The 22,010-nt window shown below is 37.1% G+C and overlaps 1 protein-coding gene across 8 annotated transcripts in view; it reads left to right on the forward strand.

Moving 5' to 3' along the window:
- Positions 1 to 3,007: 3,007 nt before the first annotated feature.
- The window catches only part of LOC129773251 (leucine-rich repeat and calponin homology domain-containing protein), a 233,311-nt gene continuing 214,308 nt past the window's right edge, over positions 3,008 to 22,010 (forward strand). For 4 of the 8 annotated variants that reach the window (XM_055776851.1, XM_055776850.1, XM_055776844.1 and 1 more), the window contains exon 1: positions 3,024 to 4,043. In XM_055776851.1, coding sequence (XP_055632826.1) covers positions 3,782 to 4,043 — 262 coding nt within the window. In that variant the 5' untranslated portion in view covers positions 3,024 to 3,781. Of the gene's footprint in view, positions 4,044 to 22,010 lie in introns of all 8 variants that reach the window. The other 4 variants (XM_055776846.1, XM_055776845.1, XM_055776847.1 and 1 more) reach the window with 4 other exon arrangements.

A 22,010-nucleotide genomic window follows, 5' to 3' on the forward strand; every position in this document is an offset into this window, starting at 1 on the left:
TATAGTAAAATGGGACGATATATGCGGTTCAAACTTGTATGCAGGCTTCGAGAATGGTATGCGATGTTTGATACAGATCGGATATGCAATCAACAGTCTTCGTTCCTCTCTCAGTTTAATCACTAAATATTACACAAGTGATTACTGACATTCATACAAGTATCTGAATGATCCTCTCATATTTGGTTATATGTTCGTGAGAGTTTACTTGCATGACACATTGTGTATCATTCGATTTTGATCGAAATCCAAACACTGGTTCCAACAATTGTGTTAGAAATACTCTTACTAAGTATCTCCGTGAAAATCGTATCCAAATTAAAAAGTAAAGAAAGTAAAGAGATGTCACACTGACTAATTATCACGAATACCATATAAGAAAAGCAGTCAACAAAATAGGCTCTGTATGCTTCATACTGAAATTTATGACTCTGCTCTTTATATCAATTCGTACTGGTATTATTTCTGAACATTTCCACTGATTTATGGCGCTGCTTTGTGTCGGGTTCCCGTTTTGGATCGTTGAAATTTAGCGACCATTTCTTTTAACCTTACTCTAGAGACTGTCGTTCCATCGAACTATAGTTATCCGGTAATTGCTCATTTTTCTCATTCTCATTAGCGTATACTCTTTCGGACCAACGGTGCCAATGTTTACCAATTTTCTAATTTTTACTTCTCATGCATCTGGATTATTGTAAAAGACATTTTGCAACGCCTAATGTGAATGTTAATTTTTGGGAGATATCATTCCCATAAAATTCCAACTATTGGCCGAAAATATCGTCAAAGGAAGTAGGGCTTTTGTCTCAGTGTCATTTGCTCGCTTTTTATCAGTGTCACCTGTTTACATTTGTTCTTAGTAATCAACGGAGACTTTTATTGCTGTGCCATTCCTTTTTCCCTTTTTCCAAACTTTGCCAGGCAGAAAATCTACAAGTAGGATAAATGATGTTGGTTTGTCCGATTTTGGGTGTGTTCATGAAACTAGTAAATGCAAATCGATTTTTTTCATGAAAATCACATGTATCCAAGACGAGTTTGGGTTTGTTGGAAAGCCTCAAGTCTCAAGTTGCTGATAATATCATAAGGCGTTCAAATTATTCATTTTTTTCTAACGATTCTCTTCAAAGAGAAATTATGCACATGGTTTGTCTGAAAAATGATCATGGTTTGTTTGGTTTAAAAAATCACCATTTTCGAATGAAGATATTCGAATTCTCGAGTAGATGTTGCATTTCTCATTGTTCTAAGTTTCTTCTTTTTCTTTGATGGCACCAACGTTCCCAGTGAAACTTTGGCCTTCTCAACGTAGGTATTATTTGTGTTATTTTTATTAGTAGTACTTAGTTGATATTTTTATGCCGGATAAAACGCCTTGAATGTATTCTGGAATGGAAAGTTCTAGAATACGCATGACCCCAGTGCAAGCCGGAAGAAATTTCTTTGACGAAAAATCCCTCGGCCAGAATGGGAATTGAACCCGAACTCCCGGCATGATAATGTGGGACGCTAACCACTCGACCACGGGAGCACTTGTTCTGAGTTAACTGTCATCATATTGATCCATTCATAATTTAGGCTTTCTTCAGAATATTGCCTTTTCTTGGGCATTTCAAAGGTGAGTAGTACTCAACACAGAGAAACTTTATATCTGCTACACGTGAAGAACAACATAAACAACTTGCAGCGCGCCAAGTGGTTACCATAGTAGTCATGTGGACATACCAACATCAAGGTATCGGACAAATAATGATCAAAATTAAGGTCATCGAGATGCATTAATTGCATGATTTAGATATATGAATGCTGTTATCACCGGGATCCCTAGATCTCGGCTGCGGCAGCATTCGCAGTTCACGGCCAAATGTATCCCGTAAATATTTCCATTTTTTTTAGCAGCATACTCTGAAATTCGAAAAATCCTTTCAATATATATTCAAACAATTTATTTGTCTCAATTACCAGTGATTCCTAATTCGCATCGCATGTCGCGTTCACTCTGGCATCACCCTAAACAGTGGATAAGCTATTAAACTTTGTTCAATAGTATGGTATAAATTTTAGTTTCCTGCGATATGATTGTGGAGAATTTTTGTTCGTACCATACGAAGACATCTGAAAATATCACCTGACATCCATGCTTAAGGCGTCCCATAGAGTTCAATATTATTGCACAATATTTTGGTTTTGTGCAACATTATTGTTCGTCTAGGGACAATATTGAAGCACCTAGACGAACTATTATATTGTACAAAACAAACTATTACACAATAATGTTGAACGTTCATGGGCCGCTTGAGATAAACGGACAATTTTTATTAATTCGTTTATTTTTACAGGCTCAGTCACGATAAACGGACAAAGTATTGTGCAATATTGTATAACGTTATGCAAAACTATAACAAATGTTTCGTGCATTCTTCTCCTAAGTATCACCATAGTCACTTGTATTACAATAGTCTATGATTCTAACTATAACAAATGTGTCGTGTATTCTTCTCCTAAGTATCACCATAGTCACAGTATTACAATAGTCTAATTAAAATACTTTAGTATGGTTGAATACTTTCCTCTGCTCAACGATAAACCCTATGCAATTTTATTTTTTTCGTAACGCAAAATTAAACCAACGTAACGCCCCTTCCTTAAAGGGGCAAACCTATAACAATTGTTTCGTGTATTCTTCTCCTAAGTATCACTATAGTCACTTGTATTACAATAGTATAGTTAAAATACTTTATTATGATTAAATACTTTTCTCTGCTCAACGATAAACCCTATGCAATTTAATTTTTTTCGTAACGCAAAATTAAACCAATGTAACGCCTCTTCCTTTCGTCGCCGTTGCTTTTTCTAAAGGTTTCAGTTTGTTTGACAACTTCGCTTCGATCTTGTTTTGTGTGTGTGTGCCCCCACAAAACAATAAATATTAGTTTGAGCATGTGTGCGGGTATATTTCTCTACACTCTGTGCCCTCGCCTTTGCGTAAGCTATGTTCGTTTCTCAGTCGGTTCAGTGCCGCCGTTCTGTGTTGTTCGTTGTAGAAATTTTACGTTTCATGACCGCGGGAGTGTTGTGTGTGCTCAGAGTGTACAGTATATTTACCATCAAATTCATATTCATCCGTTTTTGTGCAAGTTAAATGCCAATTGCAGAAGCTGGCTGAGTGGGCACACAACAGAAACACAACGAAACCCGACTCAACAGGATTTATTTTAGGGAGCATAGCGGATGAAACTGCCTCCTATTGCCGTGTTTTTAAAAGCCTGAGCGAGAGAAAAAGAGAGGAAGAGGAAGTGTGTGTGTGTGTGCGTGAGCAGTGTGAGGTTCGCAGGAGACAGGAGAAAAATGTGATTTGAATTTTGCTATTTTAATAAGTGATTCGAAGGAGGTTACGGGTGAATTTGATTCGCGGCCGAAATTTGTTTTTAAGTCGTTAGTGTTTTCTTTCTTAGATATTAGACGAAGAAAATATTTGCAACGATTCAGTGCGTTTGTTATTTTAGAAGGTTAGTTCTTCGTATGATATTCGACCTTCCGGGCGTAAATTTCGGGGCCAGTCTAGTACGAATAAAATTGCAGCTGATTGGAAATCGATTCGGTTCGGTATCGAACGGGAAGTGAAAGAAGGGCAGTTCCCGAAAACCGGCAGCGGCGCCGGTGAAAAGTATCCTTGTGCAAGTGTAGCAAAGTTTGGTGTTTTGGGGAGTGACCCCGCTGTGTATAGAAGAGCGATAGAAGCGAAGAAAAAACAAAAGCGGTTCCCAATGAATCTAACATGGCCGTGGCTTGCCTGAAGACTTCCAGTCAACTCTATTCGTCGTCTCCATCTGCTTCGATTTTGTCCGGATCGTTGGGCACAGGGGCAAGTGGCACCATGAACAGTGGCGGAGGACATTTACAGAGCCAGCTGACACGCTCACTGGAGCGAATCCTCGAGGATGCAAACCTAAGTGGGGAGCTGAAGCTGAGCGGGCGAAAGCTGAAGGACTTTCCAAAGGCAGCCGGGAAATACAACCTCAGCGACACGGTTATTGCAGGTGAGTTGGTTCGAGAATTATGTTTCGAATGGGTCTTGTCTATATTATGCACATGAACCGTGACAAAGATGTTAGAAAATATCAGTTTATTAAATCTTTTTTATCATTTAATCATCATTAAATCAGTCAGTGGCTCTTCTCTCAAAAAAGTGTTGCTCGAAATACAATTGTGATGAGGTGTTCCAAAATTGTTGGAAATACAAATCAATTTTTAAGGAAAACAATATTAGCTGCATGCAATTTTCGTGCTACATTTTTAACAGTGCACTATGATCCAGGAGGTGCATTTAAGTGGAAATTAGCATCTAGAGCTTGACAGTGATTCTCTAGACAAAAACTGTCTTCGTCAAAGTTGTTACATATAATTGATCGCTCATTTTTATGTTATCAAAAATAGGGTGACCAAAATTTACGATGAATAAAAAATCTAACTTTCTTATCTTTATAGATAGAGGTAAACATAGTTCGACAATATTATAGCTCTGGTTATTTTAAGTAACTTTGTGGAACAATATTTCTTTCTATCTCTTCAAATAACCGATATAACGCTTTTTCTCTAGGTTGAGTTAGGGTTACCATGAAAAAAAAGGTTTTTTTGCTCTAACTTTTATATGTAAAATTCTACATCAAAACTGTCTTTGAATGATCTTTAGAGCTTTCAAATCCATGCATTTTACGTTACATAACTTGTATGTATCTTAATGTTACTCAAAGTTATTGATGTTTTTTCCCCGAAAACACGACCTTTTTATTGTCGTTCTTTTTGGGGCAAACATAATAAAAAATTATTGATAGCATTTTAAAGAGCACATTTGACTCTACATAAGGTGAAACTTTCAAAAGAGTGTTATTTTTTGTATTTGAGTAAATTAAATTTGAAATTATGAGTTTTTGCATATAAATGAACAAGTTGCAATTTTTAAATGCATATAGTAAGCGTAGACTTTAAAGCAGCATCACTTCAGTTCAGTCTTATAGCCACTCAACATGGAGGTTCAAAGAAGACACATTGTTGATTTCCTTTTTCGGTGGACGAAGTATAGAAGATATATCTATTAGATTTAGAGATCATTTGTTTGAAGTTGAATCTGAATTCATTCTGAATGAATAAATATTTGGAGGACTTCGAAAACGAGAGCGTTACGTTGGAGGCACAAGGTTTTATGCATCCAATATTGGATACGGAAATATCCTACTGATGGGGAAGAATAATCTTCAGAAGCTATTCTGTTAATTGCGATTGATTGAAAAATCACAAAACCAAATGTATTTCGTCACGGTGTTACATGGATAGAAAACATTAAAATAAACTCTTTCACATGAATGTAATTTTAAATTCCCAGAGGAACTGGCAGATTATTTTCAGTAACGATTAGATATTTCCACATTTTCCTCGATACTGGAAGCCCACCAGTGGTTAATGCTATCTCGATAACCATCTGTTAATAGCACTTGATTGAAACATATTTGGTCACAGTGTTACATGGATAGAAAACATTCAAATAAACTCTTTCACATGAATGTATTTTTAAATTCCCAGAGGAACTGGCAGATTATTGTCCGGATCTTTCTCGATGCTGAATGGCTTTCTCGATGCTGAATGGCATCCAAACGGAAAGAATTCCGCGCGCGTGTGTGTGTGTGTGTGTGTAGCGGCTGCATCGAGATCTTCCCGGGGAACCGTTTGTGGCATCATTCTCCTCCTGATGGATTCCCTTCTGGCCTAAGGTGCACAAACAGGCTCTTGGTAACACCGTTCATTCCCGCATTCATGCTTCACCACAACAGCGAGAACATGCTCCAATCGCTGTTCAATCAGAACTGAGTGGATTTCCGAGCGGCGCTCGCTTATATACCGATTGGTGATTTCAATAGGCTGTTTTGAAAGCAATTTTAAGACTATTGAAACAAGTTTTTGGATCAGAAAGTAACAAGTATAGAACGCGTAGACATTTTATCTTTCGAATGAAGTGTTTATCATACCATTTCGTTCAGTTGTTTAGGAGCTATTAACGCTCAAAATCTCGGTCTCCGGCGTAACGCTTTCGTTTTCGAAACTTTGATTTTACACCCCGGTATAGAAATGAAAGACGTAGTCCTACGTCAAAACATCAATAACTTTGAGTAGAATTAAGATACATACAAGTTATGCACCGTAAAATGCGTGGATTGGAAAGCTCTAAAAGTCATTCGAAGACAGTTTTGATGAAGAATTTTACATATAAAAGTAAGAGCAAAAAAACCTTTTTTTTCATGGTAACCCTAACTCAACCTAGAGAACAAGCGCTATATCGCGCTGTTCCACAAAGTTACTTAAAATAACCAGAGCTACAATATTGTCGAACTATGTTTACCTCTATCTATAAAGATAAGAAAGTTAGATTTTTCATTTCATCGACAATTTTGGTCACCCTATTTTTGATAACATAAAAATGAGTGCTCTATTATATGTAACAACTTTGTCGAAGACAGTTTTTGTCTAGAGAATCACTGTCGAGCTCTAGATGCTAATTTCCACTTAAATGCACCTCCTGGACCATAGTGCAGTGTATTCACAATTTTTTTTTCCTGGATTGTTTATTGACTTTCCAAAAACTTTGACGAATAGGGTAGGTGTGTACCGTTTTGTCTCAAATTCCGAACACTTAATTTTCAAATGTAAATTCACCAAACTTACATGTCAAACATCGATGTTTAAAAATAAACGATGACAAACATCGTTTATTTTTCAGTTTTTGTAGTTGTTTTAACTATTTTGTTTGCTTTTTTTCATACAGCAAGTTCTTTGTTGAGTTCCGCAAAAGGATTTACATGTGCTTAATTTTTACGTTCAATTTTTATGTGATAATTTTATGTGCAATCTGTTCCCAACGAAACCTTAAAGAATAAAAAAATGTTTTGTTTGCTGTTTTCATGTTATGTGGTAGAAAAGGTATGATTCTGATGTAAATGAATGAAGAATGATTTTTTATTCAGAAATCGTCATTGCAATTAGTATTTAAGTAGGGGTACAAGGAAAGTCCAATTCTGGAGCTACAATATGAAAAGACCTAACATCAGTTGTAAACAAATGTTCGTAAGCTCTTTCTTTGCAAAACGTGGGTCGCAGGTGCAAACCAACGAGAGTAACATTAGTTTTCTTGGACAGGTTTTCAACTGAAACCACGATAATGAAACCGGGTTGCTGATGTAACAAATAATAACATAACTATATTACAAACAGAGTCGATAATATACTGACATGATTATATACAATTTTGGACTCTATTATATACAGTTTAAAAAAAAAGGTTTATATTTCAAATATAACTTTTTTCAAGAAAAAATATTATAGGAGGTTGTGTCCAAGACACGACCACTTTGTTGACGTAGAACTACGCTGTTATTTTGTTCAAGTGGTTTGTTAATAAATCCGGGTATTATTTTATACACACACACCTATCTCCGCTTTGCGCTCTTTTCAACAGAAGCCCTTTATATGAAAATTTCCGTTCTCGATTAGCTTAGCTGCCATCCTAGGTGGAGACAGTTTTGCAACTGTCATGCGAAACGAAATCACACACAAAATTCCTGAATAATTATTTTCTTGGTGAGCCGATGATAGCCTAGTTTGATGGTTCCCCGTACAATTGTGTGGTTCAGAACCTTAAAGGAAAGGCGTAAGTTTGATGTAACGATTGCAATGCCAGAGACATCAGCGAGTAAGCAATCTGGTCGCGTCCACAGCACAATCCGTAACGAAGATAGGTGACGACACAAAACAAGGAAGAACAAACAATGTCCATTGTTTCGTATCTTGAACGATACTGAAAGATTGTCTCAGTGAGATCCAACATTTATGCTCTAAGCAAATATTATCCTTCGTTCTTATTTTCTTTGTTCACGGAGCCTTTAAATCATTATCCTTCATTGATCGCCGATCAGTTGCTCGTTGTTGACGGCATGAGTAGGGCTCACAAATGAGCAGAACAAATGTATGGGAAAATGGAAACGCTTCTAGTTTTCATCAATTTTAACCGTTTATACACCAGCGGATTGTGATATACAGCACGAATAACAAATCTTAGGAAATTTCCGATTCATTTGGTATATAAATCGTCAAAATCCGTTGACGACAAAAATAGTTATTAACGATTACTCTATTTCATAAAAACGTGACCTGTTTTCTGATAAGGGTGCCATTACGAAAAGACGTAGTTCTACGTCAAAAAAATTTAATTTCAAAGTTAATGTGAAAGTTAATTGGTTATTATAAGTACAATAGAGTAAAATCGTGTTTCTGAAGATTCTAATTTAAGGAATTGTTTAAAATGATATTGCAGCGGAATTAAAAAAATATAGGAGTTAGATTCGAAGAACAAATTATAGAGCTTTTAGAGAGCTTCAATATAATTCATAGAAACAATCAAGTAAGCATTTTTTTGAGATCAAACTAATTAAAACTTTTAAAGTTCCTACTACTAGAATGTTACTTCAATCTACCAAATTAGATGTTTCATATGAATATATAATTATAATTTTTTCTCATTTTTCAATTGTAAGCAACAGCATCGTCTTACGTAGCGTCCTTTTTTATGTACACCTAATTTTGCCAAGTTTTCGCAATTTTTGATTGTATTCGTTTTTTAAAAAACAAATGCACTAAATAATAACTAAAACAAAATCCATTATTTTTTTTGCGAGTATAATATCTAAAAAAATAGCTAATTGGCGTTAATTTGATACACTCTGTCCAACTTCTATGAGACCATCCTGATTCTATTTCATTGCAACACCAACAGTTAGAATAAATTATATTTAACGTCAATTTCGTTCAAAGGAGTTGTTTGTTTATTTTATTTATTTTATTAGTTATTTTATTCAAAACGATCGACTGATTTACATGTCAATAATTGACAACCTTGCAAGGAAGTTAACCTGTTAACCTTGAAAATTCCTGTTGGAATACAATTTACCGAATTCTGCTGAACGGATTTCTCGATATTTTTCCATGTTTCCGGAATTGCGACTTTGAGCTCTTCGATCATGGTGTACCGTTTTCCCTCAATGTAGATTCTGCGTACAAGGATTCGCTTAAGATTTTCAACAAGATTCAAGTCTGGAGAGCGAGCCGGCCAGTCCAAAAAATAAGTTTTTGATCTTTGAACCATTGCTTAGTTTCTTTGCTGATATGAAAATGTGTATCCTTGAATGATGTGAAACCTATCTTGAGCTTTCCGGTTCCACAGAATCCTGCCCAAAACATGCACGAGCCTCCAACAAAATTCCTGGTTGAAAAATACTGTTCTTTTTATCGTAAATCACGCCAGTACCCGTTGAGACCATCAGGACCATCCTAATTGAACTTTTTTTTGTCATTGAAGATAACCTATACATTGAAGAAGTTTTCGTTATGGTACATAGCAAAATGTATTCTTTTGGAAACATTCTTTGTCACAACATACCATGTCCCACTGTCGGTTCATGTGAGCTTTGGCAAAACTCAGACGTCTTCCGATGTGAGATGGTGTAAGAAGAGGAGTTTTGACCTTTTAAATGTGAGGATTTTTTACCAAAACTTGAAGAATTGTCACCCGAGTAACATTTAAACTGAAATAGTGCTTCAGTGCGATTTTGAGGTATTCGAAGCTGTTCTAGCTATTTCCCGCTTATCCCGGTCAGAGAGCTTCGATTTACGTGGAGCTCTCTCCTTACCGTGTCCTTGAGGATTCGTCAAATAATACTTGATGGGATTGTCCAATCCGACGAGCAATTTCTTTGATATCAACATTTTCTTGGTAGAATGCATCGATTTGTCTTTCTTCTCTCTCCGTGAGCACTTTTCCCTTCGGAAATTTCCAAATTTATTGATCAAAACAACTGAAACAACGGAAAAATGTAACTGGTCTTATAGAAACTTGACAGTTGAAAATACGAAAACATTCGTTTACGCTCAGCGCTTGCACACACACCTATGAGAATCATGCAGTGTAGGGTAGTCACCAATACTTACACACTAGAATATTAATTGAAGCATTGTTTGTTTACAATGGCACAAAGCAGCAAGATCATCACCTGGTCTTATAGAAGTTGGACAGAGTGTATATCGATCGTCTGAATCGGTTCAGTAGTTCAAAAGTTATGATTTTTTTTTCAAAATCCATTTTTGCCGTTCGGAATTTGAGACAAAAGTGTTCGGAATATGAGTCAGTGACCCACCCTCGACAGCTAGTCGAACACCAGATGCTATCCCTGGTCATTCTGGACAATGCTACAGTGCGTGCGGCAACCCTCGGCTGAGACAACGATGCCTCATATCACAAAAATGGTTGCCCCTATTACCTCGAGTAAACCGCAAGTAATCGGTCGAATCCTATTGAACATAGATTCAAGTTGAAATTTTGTATGAACAAATCTTGAATTAGTGGCTCCGCAAAGCCTATGCGATTGAGTGTTACAAATAAATGAATTGGAAAAAAAATATATAGGAGGTTGTGTTTAAGACACGACCGCATTGTTGACGTAGAACTACGCTGTGGTTTAATTTAAGTCGCTTGCTTATAACTGCGGATATTATTTTATAATTCAACGAAAATTTTGAAATAACTATTCTACGAGTTTGGTCGCCTTAAAATGTTTTTTGTATTGTAGAATCATTTGGCGATAATTGTTTGATGATTCATCCTTGTGCTCGCAGATAAGCGCAGCAGTCAACCTTAGTGGAGAAAGTTTTGCTACTGGTAAACGAAACCAAATCACATACAAAATTCCAGGGCGATATTTACTTTCTTGGTGACTAAATAAACGAAATAAACTCTATCTGTTAATTTCAACAACCACGAAAAGAGTAGCACTGCTTCATTATGATCAAAATTACCGCAAATGCAATCATAGTTGAAAGCAGTTTTGCGACTGGCACTCGAGCCTAAATAAATTAATAACTTAATATGACTTATTGAATAACTTGGTTTTCTCCAAATAATTTTTTGGTGCACAACCTTAACACCTGCTTCACCATAGCGTCAGTTCAACGCATTGATGACAGAAAACAAACAATGTTAACTGCTTGGAAAAAGGCTGAATATTTGCCTCAGCAGAGAGTCATTACTAATACCCTAGCGTAAATATTTCCATCCCGCTATCTTCCCTCCTTGTTTATATTTATCATTACGACTGCATAATTTGCAACACCAAACAATCGTCAATCATAGCATAGAAAAATTAGGCGATTGTTGCATTGTTACAGGGCCAATGCACACGAGAGCAGATACAAAAATGGGGTTTCAGCGTAGCGAAGATGCACTATTTTTATGTAAGGGTTTTGAAGCACGTGCGTACGCCTACAAATATCCATATACGATAGCTTGAAGCAACTAAATATACGCACACTTATCTCCGTTTTGCGCTCTTCTCAACAGAAGCCCTTTCTGTTAATATTGCCAGTCTAGATTAGCTTAGCTGTCATCTGTCATATTGTGGAGAGGCTTACCAGCACGTGTCCCGATACAGCAACTGGCGCGTAGCAAGGAGAGTGGTGGGTTAAATCTGCAACTCCCAGCATTGAAATGCAAAGCGCTGCTCATCAACCGGCATCTCCGAGAGAGTGAGTCAATGTCGTTCCACAACTTCATCCGAACCCAATCAAATTCTAACTCGGTAGAGATGCCTTGTATCAGAGAAGTAATGAGACAAGTACCTCTTCTCCCACTGTCCATCCAACAAAATCCTGATTTGATCCACCGTGTATTCATTAATGAAATAGAACTGCCCAGAGTGGAATGAAAGTACCCGGCAGCAAATTGGCAGCGAGTATGGAAAAACATATCATCGTCAAGGTTATCTTCGTGTCAACGAAGCTTGATGTATTTGTTCGTCAACGAAAAAGTAGAACACCGAAGGCTGATGAACATCATGCAGCGTGCGGACGGAGCAAATTGTCTACACTGTAATGCAGCGGTAGAGACGATTACACATAAGTATAACGAGTGCCCGCGTGTGGCAAATGCGTGGTGTTTCATGCAAAACAAACTGACAGCGATACTCGGCGGCTGGCAGAGACCAGCATTTGAAGAAGTGATGCGTCCAACACTGATCAACACCGAGCGCATGACAAGAACAAAATTCATAAAAACAGTCTGTAATTATATAGAATTTGTAAATCAAAACAGCAACGTCGATATGAATGCGTTGAATTTTATGTTAAATGTTAATGAATAACTTTAAGTTGAATATGAAGCAATATTTATAAATTGTACACGAAATATACAAAGAATTGACAAATCAAAGAAAAAATATTCTTTGTGGAGAGAGTTTTCCTACCGTCATGCGAAACCAAATCACTGACAAAATTCCAGAACATTTATTTCCATGGTGAGCTGACGATAGCCTAGCTTGATGATTCCTCACACAATTGTGTAGCTCATAACCTTAATGCAATAGCGTCAGTTTGATGTAATGATTGCAATGCCAGAGACATCAGCGAGTGAGTAATTTGGTCGCGTCTACAGCTGAATCCGAAACGAAGACATGTGATGATGCAAAACAAGGAAGAACAAGCGATATTCATTGCTTTGAATACAAAACGATACTGAGAGTTTGCTTCCTTCCTTGCTTGAGACTTCAAACTTCTTCAGTTCATTCGTCTCTATCCTTCGAAAAGGCCCTTGGAAAACTTTACTTTATCCGTCATATTACTCCTTCATCCTCATTGCCTTGAGAAAGGCATTCGATCCCTCGCCGTACAGTTCACCCAGCAACGATGTTGTTCAGTCGATTTCCTCACGAAGAATGAATGTTAGCCTCAGCGAGATCCACTGTTTATACTTTAGGCAAATATTCCCTTCCGTTCATCTTCTTTTCTTTTGTTCACGGAGACTTTACATCTTACCATTTCCCTTTCGTTGTTTGTCGATAAGTTGCTTGTTATTGACAGCTCTGTTCGGGAAAGCACACAAATGGGCAAAACAGATGTATGAGGAAATGGGAATGCTTCCAATTTTCTTCAATTTAAACCACATACAGACTATAGGATTGTAATGTTTAGCATATCAAACAAATCTTAGGGAATTTCCGATTCATTTGGTATATAAGTTGCCAAAATCCGACCGCGGCAAAAATAGTTATTAACGTTAACTTTATTTCATAAAAACGTGACCTGTTTTCTGATTTGGCACCCTTAATGAAAGACGTAGTTCTACGTCAAAAAATGAGTCAGTGACAAAAATGGTGTTCGGAATTTGAGTTTTTTTTTACCATGAATACGTTTTTATGTTATGTTTTTTATGTATCTATAAATCAATCTCATTGTAGTCAAGTGGAGAAAAACAAGAAATGGGTTATATCTGTGATATCACGGCAAGGTAGACGTAGGACTACCGTTGGCTCGGTAATCATTTATTTGAAATTGCATCTGAATCAATTCTTAATGAATGAATGAACGGATGAAATTTTTTAAAGATTGCTGAAAGCTTTTCTTGTTAGTGTGTGGATGGATAAGTATAAGTATGAAGTTGTTATTAACATAAAATTCAACTCTTTCGAGCTTGTTGGTGGCCCCGAAACGAACCGATGGAATTTGAGTGGCCTTGTAGAAGCAACTGAAGATGATTGATACATGATTTATTTTTGTTTTCGTGAGAATAACACGAAATTTTTCATGATCACTCCATGCGCAGAGTAAAAACTGAGGGCGCCATTTCACGGTGAAAACGAAGTAAAGTCTATATAACCTTGCATAAAATTCATTTCGTTTTTATCGTGATGTGGCAATTTTTCATGGCTGTTCCATGCGAAAGCAGAATAGAAACTGATGCTATTGGATTGCATCACGAGAACACCAAGTCATGGGTGCGAATATTCCTTCGCTCGGACGCATTCACAAGCAAACAATTTTTCACGACTGTTTCATGCGAAAGCAGAACAGAAAATGATGCGAGTAAAAGTACTCACGCCTTGCATTTGTCCGCTATGGTTTCCCAAACACTTATGCAAGCGAGCAAAAGAAATCACAGCTTGCCAATATTCGCTATGACGGTTTCTCCAGGTGCCTAGATTTTGCGTCCGTGTTCGGGAACACATTGCGATCACCAATCATCATCAACAAGCTAGATTGTTATAATTTCAATAGCTTGCTTCAAAAGCAATTTTCAGGCTATAGAAACGTTTTTTGGACCAATAAGTGACAATCATATAAATCGTTGACATTTTATCTTTCGGATGAAGTGATTATTATACCACTCCATTCAGCCGGTAAGGAGGTATTAACATTCAAAACCTTGCAGTCCAGCGTCACTCTCTCGGTTTCGAAACTTTGAACTTACACCCCGGTACAGAAATGAAAGACGTAGTCCTACGTCAAAAAGGTTTTAATGTAACCAAAAATCAAATTAATTTCACGACACAGTACTATTTTGAGTAATGAGACGCTGTTTAATGGCCAACGAAGCTTAAGTGTTCGGAATTTGAGACAAAATGGTAATAAACATGGAGGAGATAACAACTCGGAACAGTTTTCAAGTAAATACTCTATCTAAGCTCAAAAGTGTACGACATCTTATTCATAATATGGAATACTAAGTTAATTCTAAAGTCAACCAAAAATTAAAGGAACAGAGCGAGAAGTCAGAATTTTTAAGTGATTTTAGAAATGTTGTAATTTCGTAAAAAAACAACGCATGAATGCACGTTATTTTAAAGCTTCAAATTTAAAGTTTTGAGATGAAATACATATTTCCATCTTGTTGTGAGTAGGTGTAATGAATACGAATATCGAATAATACATAACTATTGTCTGTTTATTTGATTCCAAGATCGCTCCTGTAGGATATTTTTTTACAGAGAAAAGTTTTGATAGAATGGTAAATTTCCTTTTTTTTATGAAGGATTTTTCAATATCGCGATTATTCCCAAATCGGAAGGCAGTTACGAAAACTCCAATAAATTCTGTACAAGGTTGTTTCTCTGGCAACAAAATCATGGCAATTTTTTACATCGATTTTGAAAACGTGCCGAAATGGGTATTTTTTCTAAATTTACTGTAATTTTGAAAATATTGCAGTAAGTACTAATGTGAGCAGGTAAATTATTAGCCTAGGGTTTCCCCAAAATCTCTGGGAACCTTTCATAATGATACGATAAGCCGCTTTTATTAGCCAACGATAAACGAATTCGTAACTTTTGTTCTGATGTATTTATGAAGAAGCGTTCTTTTTAATCTATGTAGAAAATTTCAATAAATCATACATTTTCAAAAAACACTTCTTTTGTTTTGAGCGAAAAAGTTCTTTTAACATCTAACATCTAACGACGGCGGCTTGCATCTTAACACATGAGGGACCTCAAAAAAATCTGTAAGACATACGCTTGGGACCGCACGTTTTGGGGCAAACTTTTTCTAGTACTTTTTTAACCCTTTGCGGTCGTTTGTATACTCTCAGCCACCACAGCAAGGAATCATAATAAATTCAACGATGTAATAGTTTACATTTTTTTCAAAACGAATTTTAATGTCTAGTGAACTTTCTCTCGAATTTTTACGGAGTTTCTATGAATACTCGGTATACACAAAAAACATTAGCGTGGAAAGATAAGAGGGTCCTTTTCAAGGAAAATTAATTCCGACCGCAAAGGGTTAATGTACGATATTGTGTGAAACATTTTTCACTGTGAAGAGAAACCATACAAAATGAGGTCATGCCATCTAAACAGTGTGTAGATCTAAAGACAGCGTGTAGAAAACACGGGTTATTTTGTGATCCAGATTCTTTGCACGTTAAGAAGATTCATATGTAACTTTAACTTGATTTTAAATTTAAAAAAAAACAGTTCAAAAATGTTTTTCTAATCGGTAAATGCAACAAATATAAATAAACTAATATTTTATTGAAACATAACAGTGGGTAATTCAAAATAACCAACAATGTGCCAGACAATGTACGCAATTCAATTAATGTTCAAACATGCGTACTGACGTGACAGTTCGGCTGAAAAGATTATAAGGTAACACAGTAAAACTATTTTTGACGTAGAACTACGTCTTTCAGGAAGGGTGCCAAATCAGAAAACAGGTCACGTTTTCATGAAATAAAGTTAACCTTAATAACTATTTCCACTGTGAACGAATTCTCATGGTTTGCATACCAATCGAATCGGAAATTCTCTAAGATTTGTTTGATATGCTGTACATTACAATTCGCTGATCTCTAAACGGTTTAAATTCATAAAAACTGAAAGAATTTCCCTTTTCCCATACATTTGTTCTGCCGATTTGTGTGCTAATCCTACCCATAATGCGTATGCTTATAAATTGAACATTTCTTAATAGATCGGAAAGATGTTTGCATCAATTGATAGGAAATATTTCTATCACACGTCTATCACACTTAATAAAATGTTATTTTTCATGAGATAAACAGTTGAAAAACTGTAAAATGTAAAGCGTTATCTAATTGCCCTAACTGCGAAGTTTTGATTGGCCCGATTTACGGTTTCCCCAACAAAGACTTCAAAATTAATGTGCTTGGGGGAATCCGCTTTGCATATATACATGCAAGTTGGGGGTATTTTTTCCCACTTGAGTTATAGTGCTCCCTTGGCCGAGTGGTTAGCGTCATAACTAACATGCCGGGTGTTCGGGTTCGATTCCCGTTCTGGTCGGGGGAATTTTTCGTCAAAGAAATTTCCTCCGACTTGCACTGTGATCACGCGTATTCTAGAGCTTGCCACTCAGAATGCATTCAAGGCGTGTTATTTGGCATAGAAATCTCAACTAAGTACAAATAAAAATGACGCAATAATACTACGTTGAGACGGCGAAGTTCCTCTAGGAACGTTAGTGCCATTGAAGAAGAAGAAGAAGAAGAAGAGTTGTATTTTCCTAACACGGACTTCAAAATTAATGTGCCTGGGGGAATCCGCTTTGCAAGTATATGGAAGTCGGGGGTATTTTTTGGTATTGAGTACTGTTGTACTCGCTTGTCGTTGTGCAGACCGGAATATGTTTCCCTAAAACATACTTTTAAACTGAGAAGCCTTTGAAAATCGTCATTTCAGGTGAATGAACTTTCGCGGTTCGAGAACTACGTAAACATCAGATGTGCAATATTTTCAGAGGGAAATGTAAAATAAAATGATCGTTTGTTAATTCTTCCGTTCACATATTTTGGAAGTCCTAGGCATCATATCAAACATAAAAGGACGTTCATAAAATTTATTTGCAACGAAGAACATAATCTATTAAAAAAAATTCGATGAATTCTCGAATAATATTCGAAGTGGTAAATAAGTGGATTGCATAATATAATTGCGTAGTTCTACGCCGAAAATATGCGGTCGTGTCCTAGATACAACCCCTTACAACTTTTTTTTTCGCAAAATTCAATTTTATTATTCAACGTAATTGCGATTATAGCGATCTTGCAACTTTTCGATACCATTTTAACAGTACTCCTTCGGTTTTTCCTCAAAATAGGCCTCAGTTTCGGTAATCACTTCATCATCGGTCTTAAATTTCTTGCCAACGAGCATTCTCTTCAGGTCTGCGAACAGAAAATAGTCGCTGGGGGCCAGATCTGGAGAATACGGTGGATGCGGAAGCAATTCGAAGCCCAATTCATGCAATTTTGCCATCGTTTTAATTGATTTGTGATTTTTCCATTTTTTTTTCACAATAACTGCTGTAACTCACGAACCAATCGGCCGATTGCTGTCAATTTTTTTGTATCCATTGAAAGATGGTGCTTTGTGATAGTCAAGTAGATTTTTGTAAGAGGCGCCATCTAGGCGTCAGCCTTATGAACTTTTCGGCCGAACTGTTATGTGTATAAACCAGACGATCATCGATCTTGAAATTAGAGGCTAACGAACTGCAAAATGGTTGTATTCACCACTTTGAAGTTCGTTAGGAAGACGAATCGTAGAATCTCGAATCATAGCACGCTGTTTCTTGAGCTTAATTCATTAAAATAAATTATAAGAATCAATTGTAAAAAAAATTGATCATTACAATTCATTACAATAAATTTTGCGATGATTAAAATTTCAAACCAGAATCACTGTTTATTATAGCCTAGACAGCCGGGCGCAATTATAGATTATCGATTTCCTAGAATTTCAACCAACGGACGACGGCTGTGCGCGCTACAACTGATAACAGCTGCCTAACCTCGCCCGAGACACTTGTTAGCGCTACTATGCTCACGGAGTAAAAGCCATCGTCGTCGTTGTCGGTGACGATCCGGAAATTGAGCACAAACAAATGAGATCATCAGCTACGTGCTGTCGTCGTCTACTGTGCTACCTCGCCATTAATTGGAGCATACCCATATGCTATGTTGGAAAGCGTTCAAAATCTGCGTGAGAAAAGATGCCAATTTGCCCAACGATTTATAAACACACACACACACACACATTTCATTCTTTCCAACCTAACATATGGCGGAACCACAACCTCCCAGGGTACGGCTGAAACGTTATCTACCTACTGGCGGTGTTTGTTTACATTCATCATATCCAGTTTCGTTCCGGAGTCATTCATGAAACGCTAGCGATAAACTGGTTTTCTATCGGGGAGCGACTGACCCATTCTTCGAACCTCGATCGCGGAGGCATTCGGAATTGAGAATGTTTAAACATATCCCCTAGTTGGATCATCCGCTATCAGTTGTTTGATATGTTTGGGATATGTGAATGAATTCGTATAAGCAAATGCGTGTGGTTTTTGTTCCTTCAATGTAACATAATCAATGTTGCCGCACGAACAAGGTGGGAATGGATCGGTGCCCGAAAAAACTGCTAGCAAACCAATATTCACTGTATGTTGGAACAATATTTTTAGGGTAAATTTGCGAACCGCTGATTCGTTCCCACCCAATCAATATAATGCATCGGTACATTAAATCACAGCTAAGGTATTACACTCCTTGTTCCAAAACTTGTCGCTATCTGTAGGCTTGTGATTGATTGATTTCATTTACACTCTCACAGCGAACATCCGATCAACCTGATATTTCCATCGGTCGAATGTGTCTTACTATTTATTTTAGTGTATAGGAAAAAAATATTTGGAGCGAAAAGCAAATATGTAAAGTTAAAAATTTTACCTTAATGTTGGAATAGCTGAGAAAAAATAATTTGAGTAGTCTTGAGGGTTTCATGAAGGCGTGGACGTTGATGAACATATAGGTCACCCATCCGATCCTATGTCCTATGAAAACATCTATAAGGTACGTAATTGTATGAAACCATGTTAGGCGAGATCCATGGAAATGGAGCTTAACGTCTTAACGTCGTGCGAAGCCCTTTATGCCTGATTTGTTGTTCAGGCTATTTGACATTTTTTTCATTATATCATCAATCGATCAATCGATCACCGCGTTTTGTCTAATATACAATTGCAGAAATCTTGTTTGACGGAAATTATCGGAATTGTTGATTCGTGGAATTTTTTGATTTTCACGAAAATACAAATCCGTAGATATAATCTATTGATTTTAGTACAATCTCTGTTGATTCATACGGATTTTGGGTGTACATTGTTCCGCTAACGTCAGAATCAAAGTTTATTCAGATTGGGAAGGAAGTGAAGTGAAGAGAACACTTTTCTGTTTTTAAAAGTAAATCAGAATTTTATAAAAGAAATCAAAATTCTTTCATTCCAAAGGAAATACAAATTTGGAAAGCGTGCCCGATTTTATTCCAAACCTTCAATTGATTGAACTAATCTACGCATATCTGAAATCCATTTTTTTCGAAAAAGAAATCAATAAAAAACTTGCTTCCATTTCGCTCAAACCTTGTATTGGTTTGTTTCAAAAATTTTTATCCTCAGTGACCAATCGCCTCCTAAGCGCCTGGAACAGCGCGGTGGAAATTCAAACTCATTCGAAAGAAATCGACGAAAATGACAAAGAATACAATTCGTCATCGAAGGAAGCATTCGTTTGTTAACTGAGATCCGAAATCGTTCATTATCAAACGAAAGCTATTCCATCACATTTGAATGTGATGAATGTAATAAGTCGAATGAAAATAAATAATTTGTTTTCACAGCCTCGGCTTTCCGTATTAAAGCGTGATTTCGGTTTATTTCCAGTCATATAGGCAAGGCATATTCAGAGTAGGGGATGGGAGAGCATTTACTTAAACCCCCTTACTCATGTGTTAGAGTCACACTCTAACAGTATAGGCAAACATTTTTGACGTAGGACTACGTCTTTCATTTCTATACCGGGGTGTAAAATCAAAGTTTCGAAAACGAAAGCGTTACGCCGGAGACCGAGATTTTGAGCGTTAATAGCTCCTAAACAACTGAACGAAATGGTATGATAAACACTTCATTCGAAAGATAAAATGTCTACGCGTTCTATACTTGTTACTTTCTGATCCAAAAACTTGTTTCCATTAGGAGGAGAGTGTTTGTGCACCTTAGGCCAGAAGGGAATCCATCAGGAGGAGAGTGATGCCACAAACGGTTCCCCGGGAAGATCTCGAAGCAGCCGCCGCACACACACACACACACACGCGGAATTCTTTCCGTTTGGATGCCATTCAGCATCGAAAAAGATCCGGAAAATAATCTGCCAGTTCCTCTGGGAATTTGAAACTACATTCATGTGAAAGAGTTTATTTTAATGTTTTCTATCCATGTAACACTGTGACCAAATATGTTTCAATCAAGTGCTATTAACAGATGGTTATCGAGTTAGCATTAACCACTTGTGGGCTTCCAGTATCGAGGAAAATGTGGAAATATCTAATCGTTACTGAAAATAATCTGCCAGTTCCTCTGGGAATCCAATATTGGATGCATAAAACCTTGTGCTTCCAACGTAACGCTCTCGTTTTCGAAGTTCTCCAAATATTCATTCATTCAGAATGAATTCAGATTCAAATTCAAACAAATGATCTCTAAATCAACGATAGTCCTACGTCACCCTTGCGGTTATACCATAGATATAACCCACTTCCTGTTTTTAATCCTCGAAAATCTTCCAAGACGAAAATTAGAAAATCGAACATTTTTTTCGATGCCAAATGATGCCAAAATGTATGAAAATGCAGATCTGGTGTCATCTCGAAAAAAGAAATGGGACCTTAAATTGACCTTCTGGGTCTTAGCCTGAGTGACAATGAAGGTTTGGAAAAAAAAAATTATCGAATTAAAAGAATTGACCATGTACATTTTGTTGATTTCAGCTCAATCGGACATGATTTAGTGGTGCCTCAAACCTCTCAAAGTTTTGATTTTTTGATTCTCGAAAATCTTCCAAGAAATCGATTTTCCAACTCGCCTTTTTCCCTTGGAAGGTTTTCGAGGATCAAAAAATCAAAACTTTGAGAGCTTCGAGGCACCCCTAATTATGCCCGATTGAGCTGAAACTATGCACAGGTCATTTTTTGGGCCAATAAGCAAATTGTACATGGTCGGTTTTTGAAATTCGATGATGAATTTTTTTCCATACATCCTTTGCCACTCCAACTTGCCTATTATAAGGCGCTAGGACGCTCTACAGAGTAGTGAGTTTAGTTTAGTATGGCAGAGTATTTTAAGTGTAGTAATTGAATCGTACGCTATGGGGTTAATGAAACAACGAAAAAAAAAAGTATGTGAAGGAATGAACATAACACATATATTGATAAAGTTATTGACGAAAAAACGCCAATGAAGATAATGATCGAATCAAAGGTTCTGTCCTGTCTACCATTCACTGGTACGTAACCGACGTCACACCGGTTGTGGTTCAGCCCCAAAAACGCCGACACTCCCCGAAAAGCGGGAGCGCTGAAAGCCGGTAATAATCGTAATCATTTATCATTCCCCACCGCCACCACCAGCCTCCCCCCACTCGAGGTGATATTCATTATCCCCATCTGCCCACGGCTCGCTAGGACTACAAACGAATCTTTTTCGGTTCGCCGGCGGAACGATGACGACACCACTCCGATACGTTGATGGTGATGCAGCGGCGGCTTCGCCAGGTACGTACGGGA

The sequence above is a fragment of the Toxorhynchites rutilus genome, chromosome 3, assembly GCF_029784135.1.
Source record: "Toxorhynchites rutilus septentrionalis strain SRP chromosome 3, ASM2978413v1, whole genome shotgun sequence".
Taxonomy (NCBI): Eukaryota; Metazoa; Arthropoda; class Insecta; order Diptera; family Culicidae; genus Toxorhynchites; species Toxorhynchites rutilus.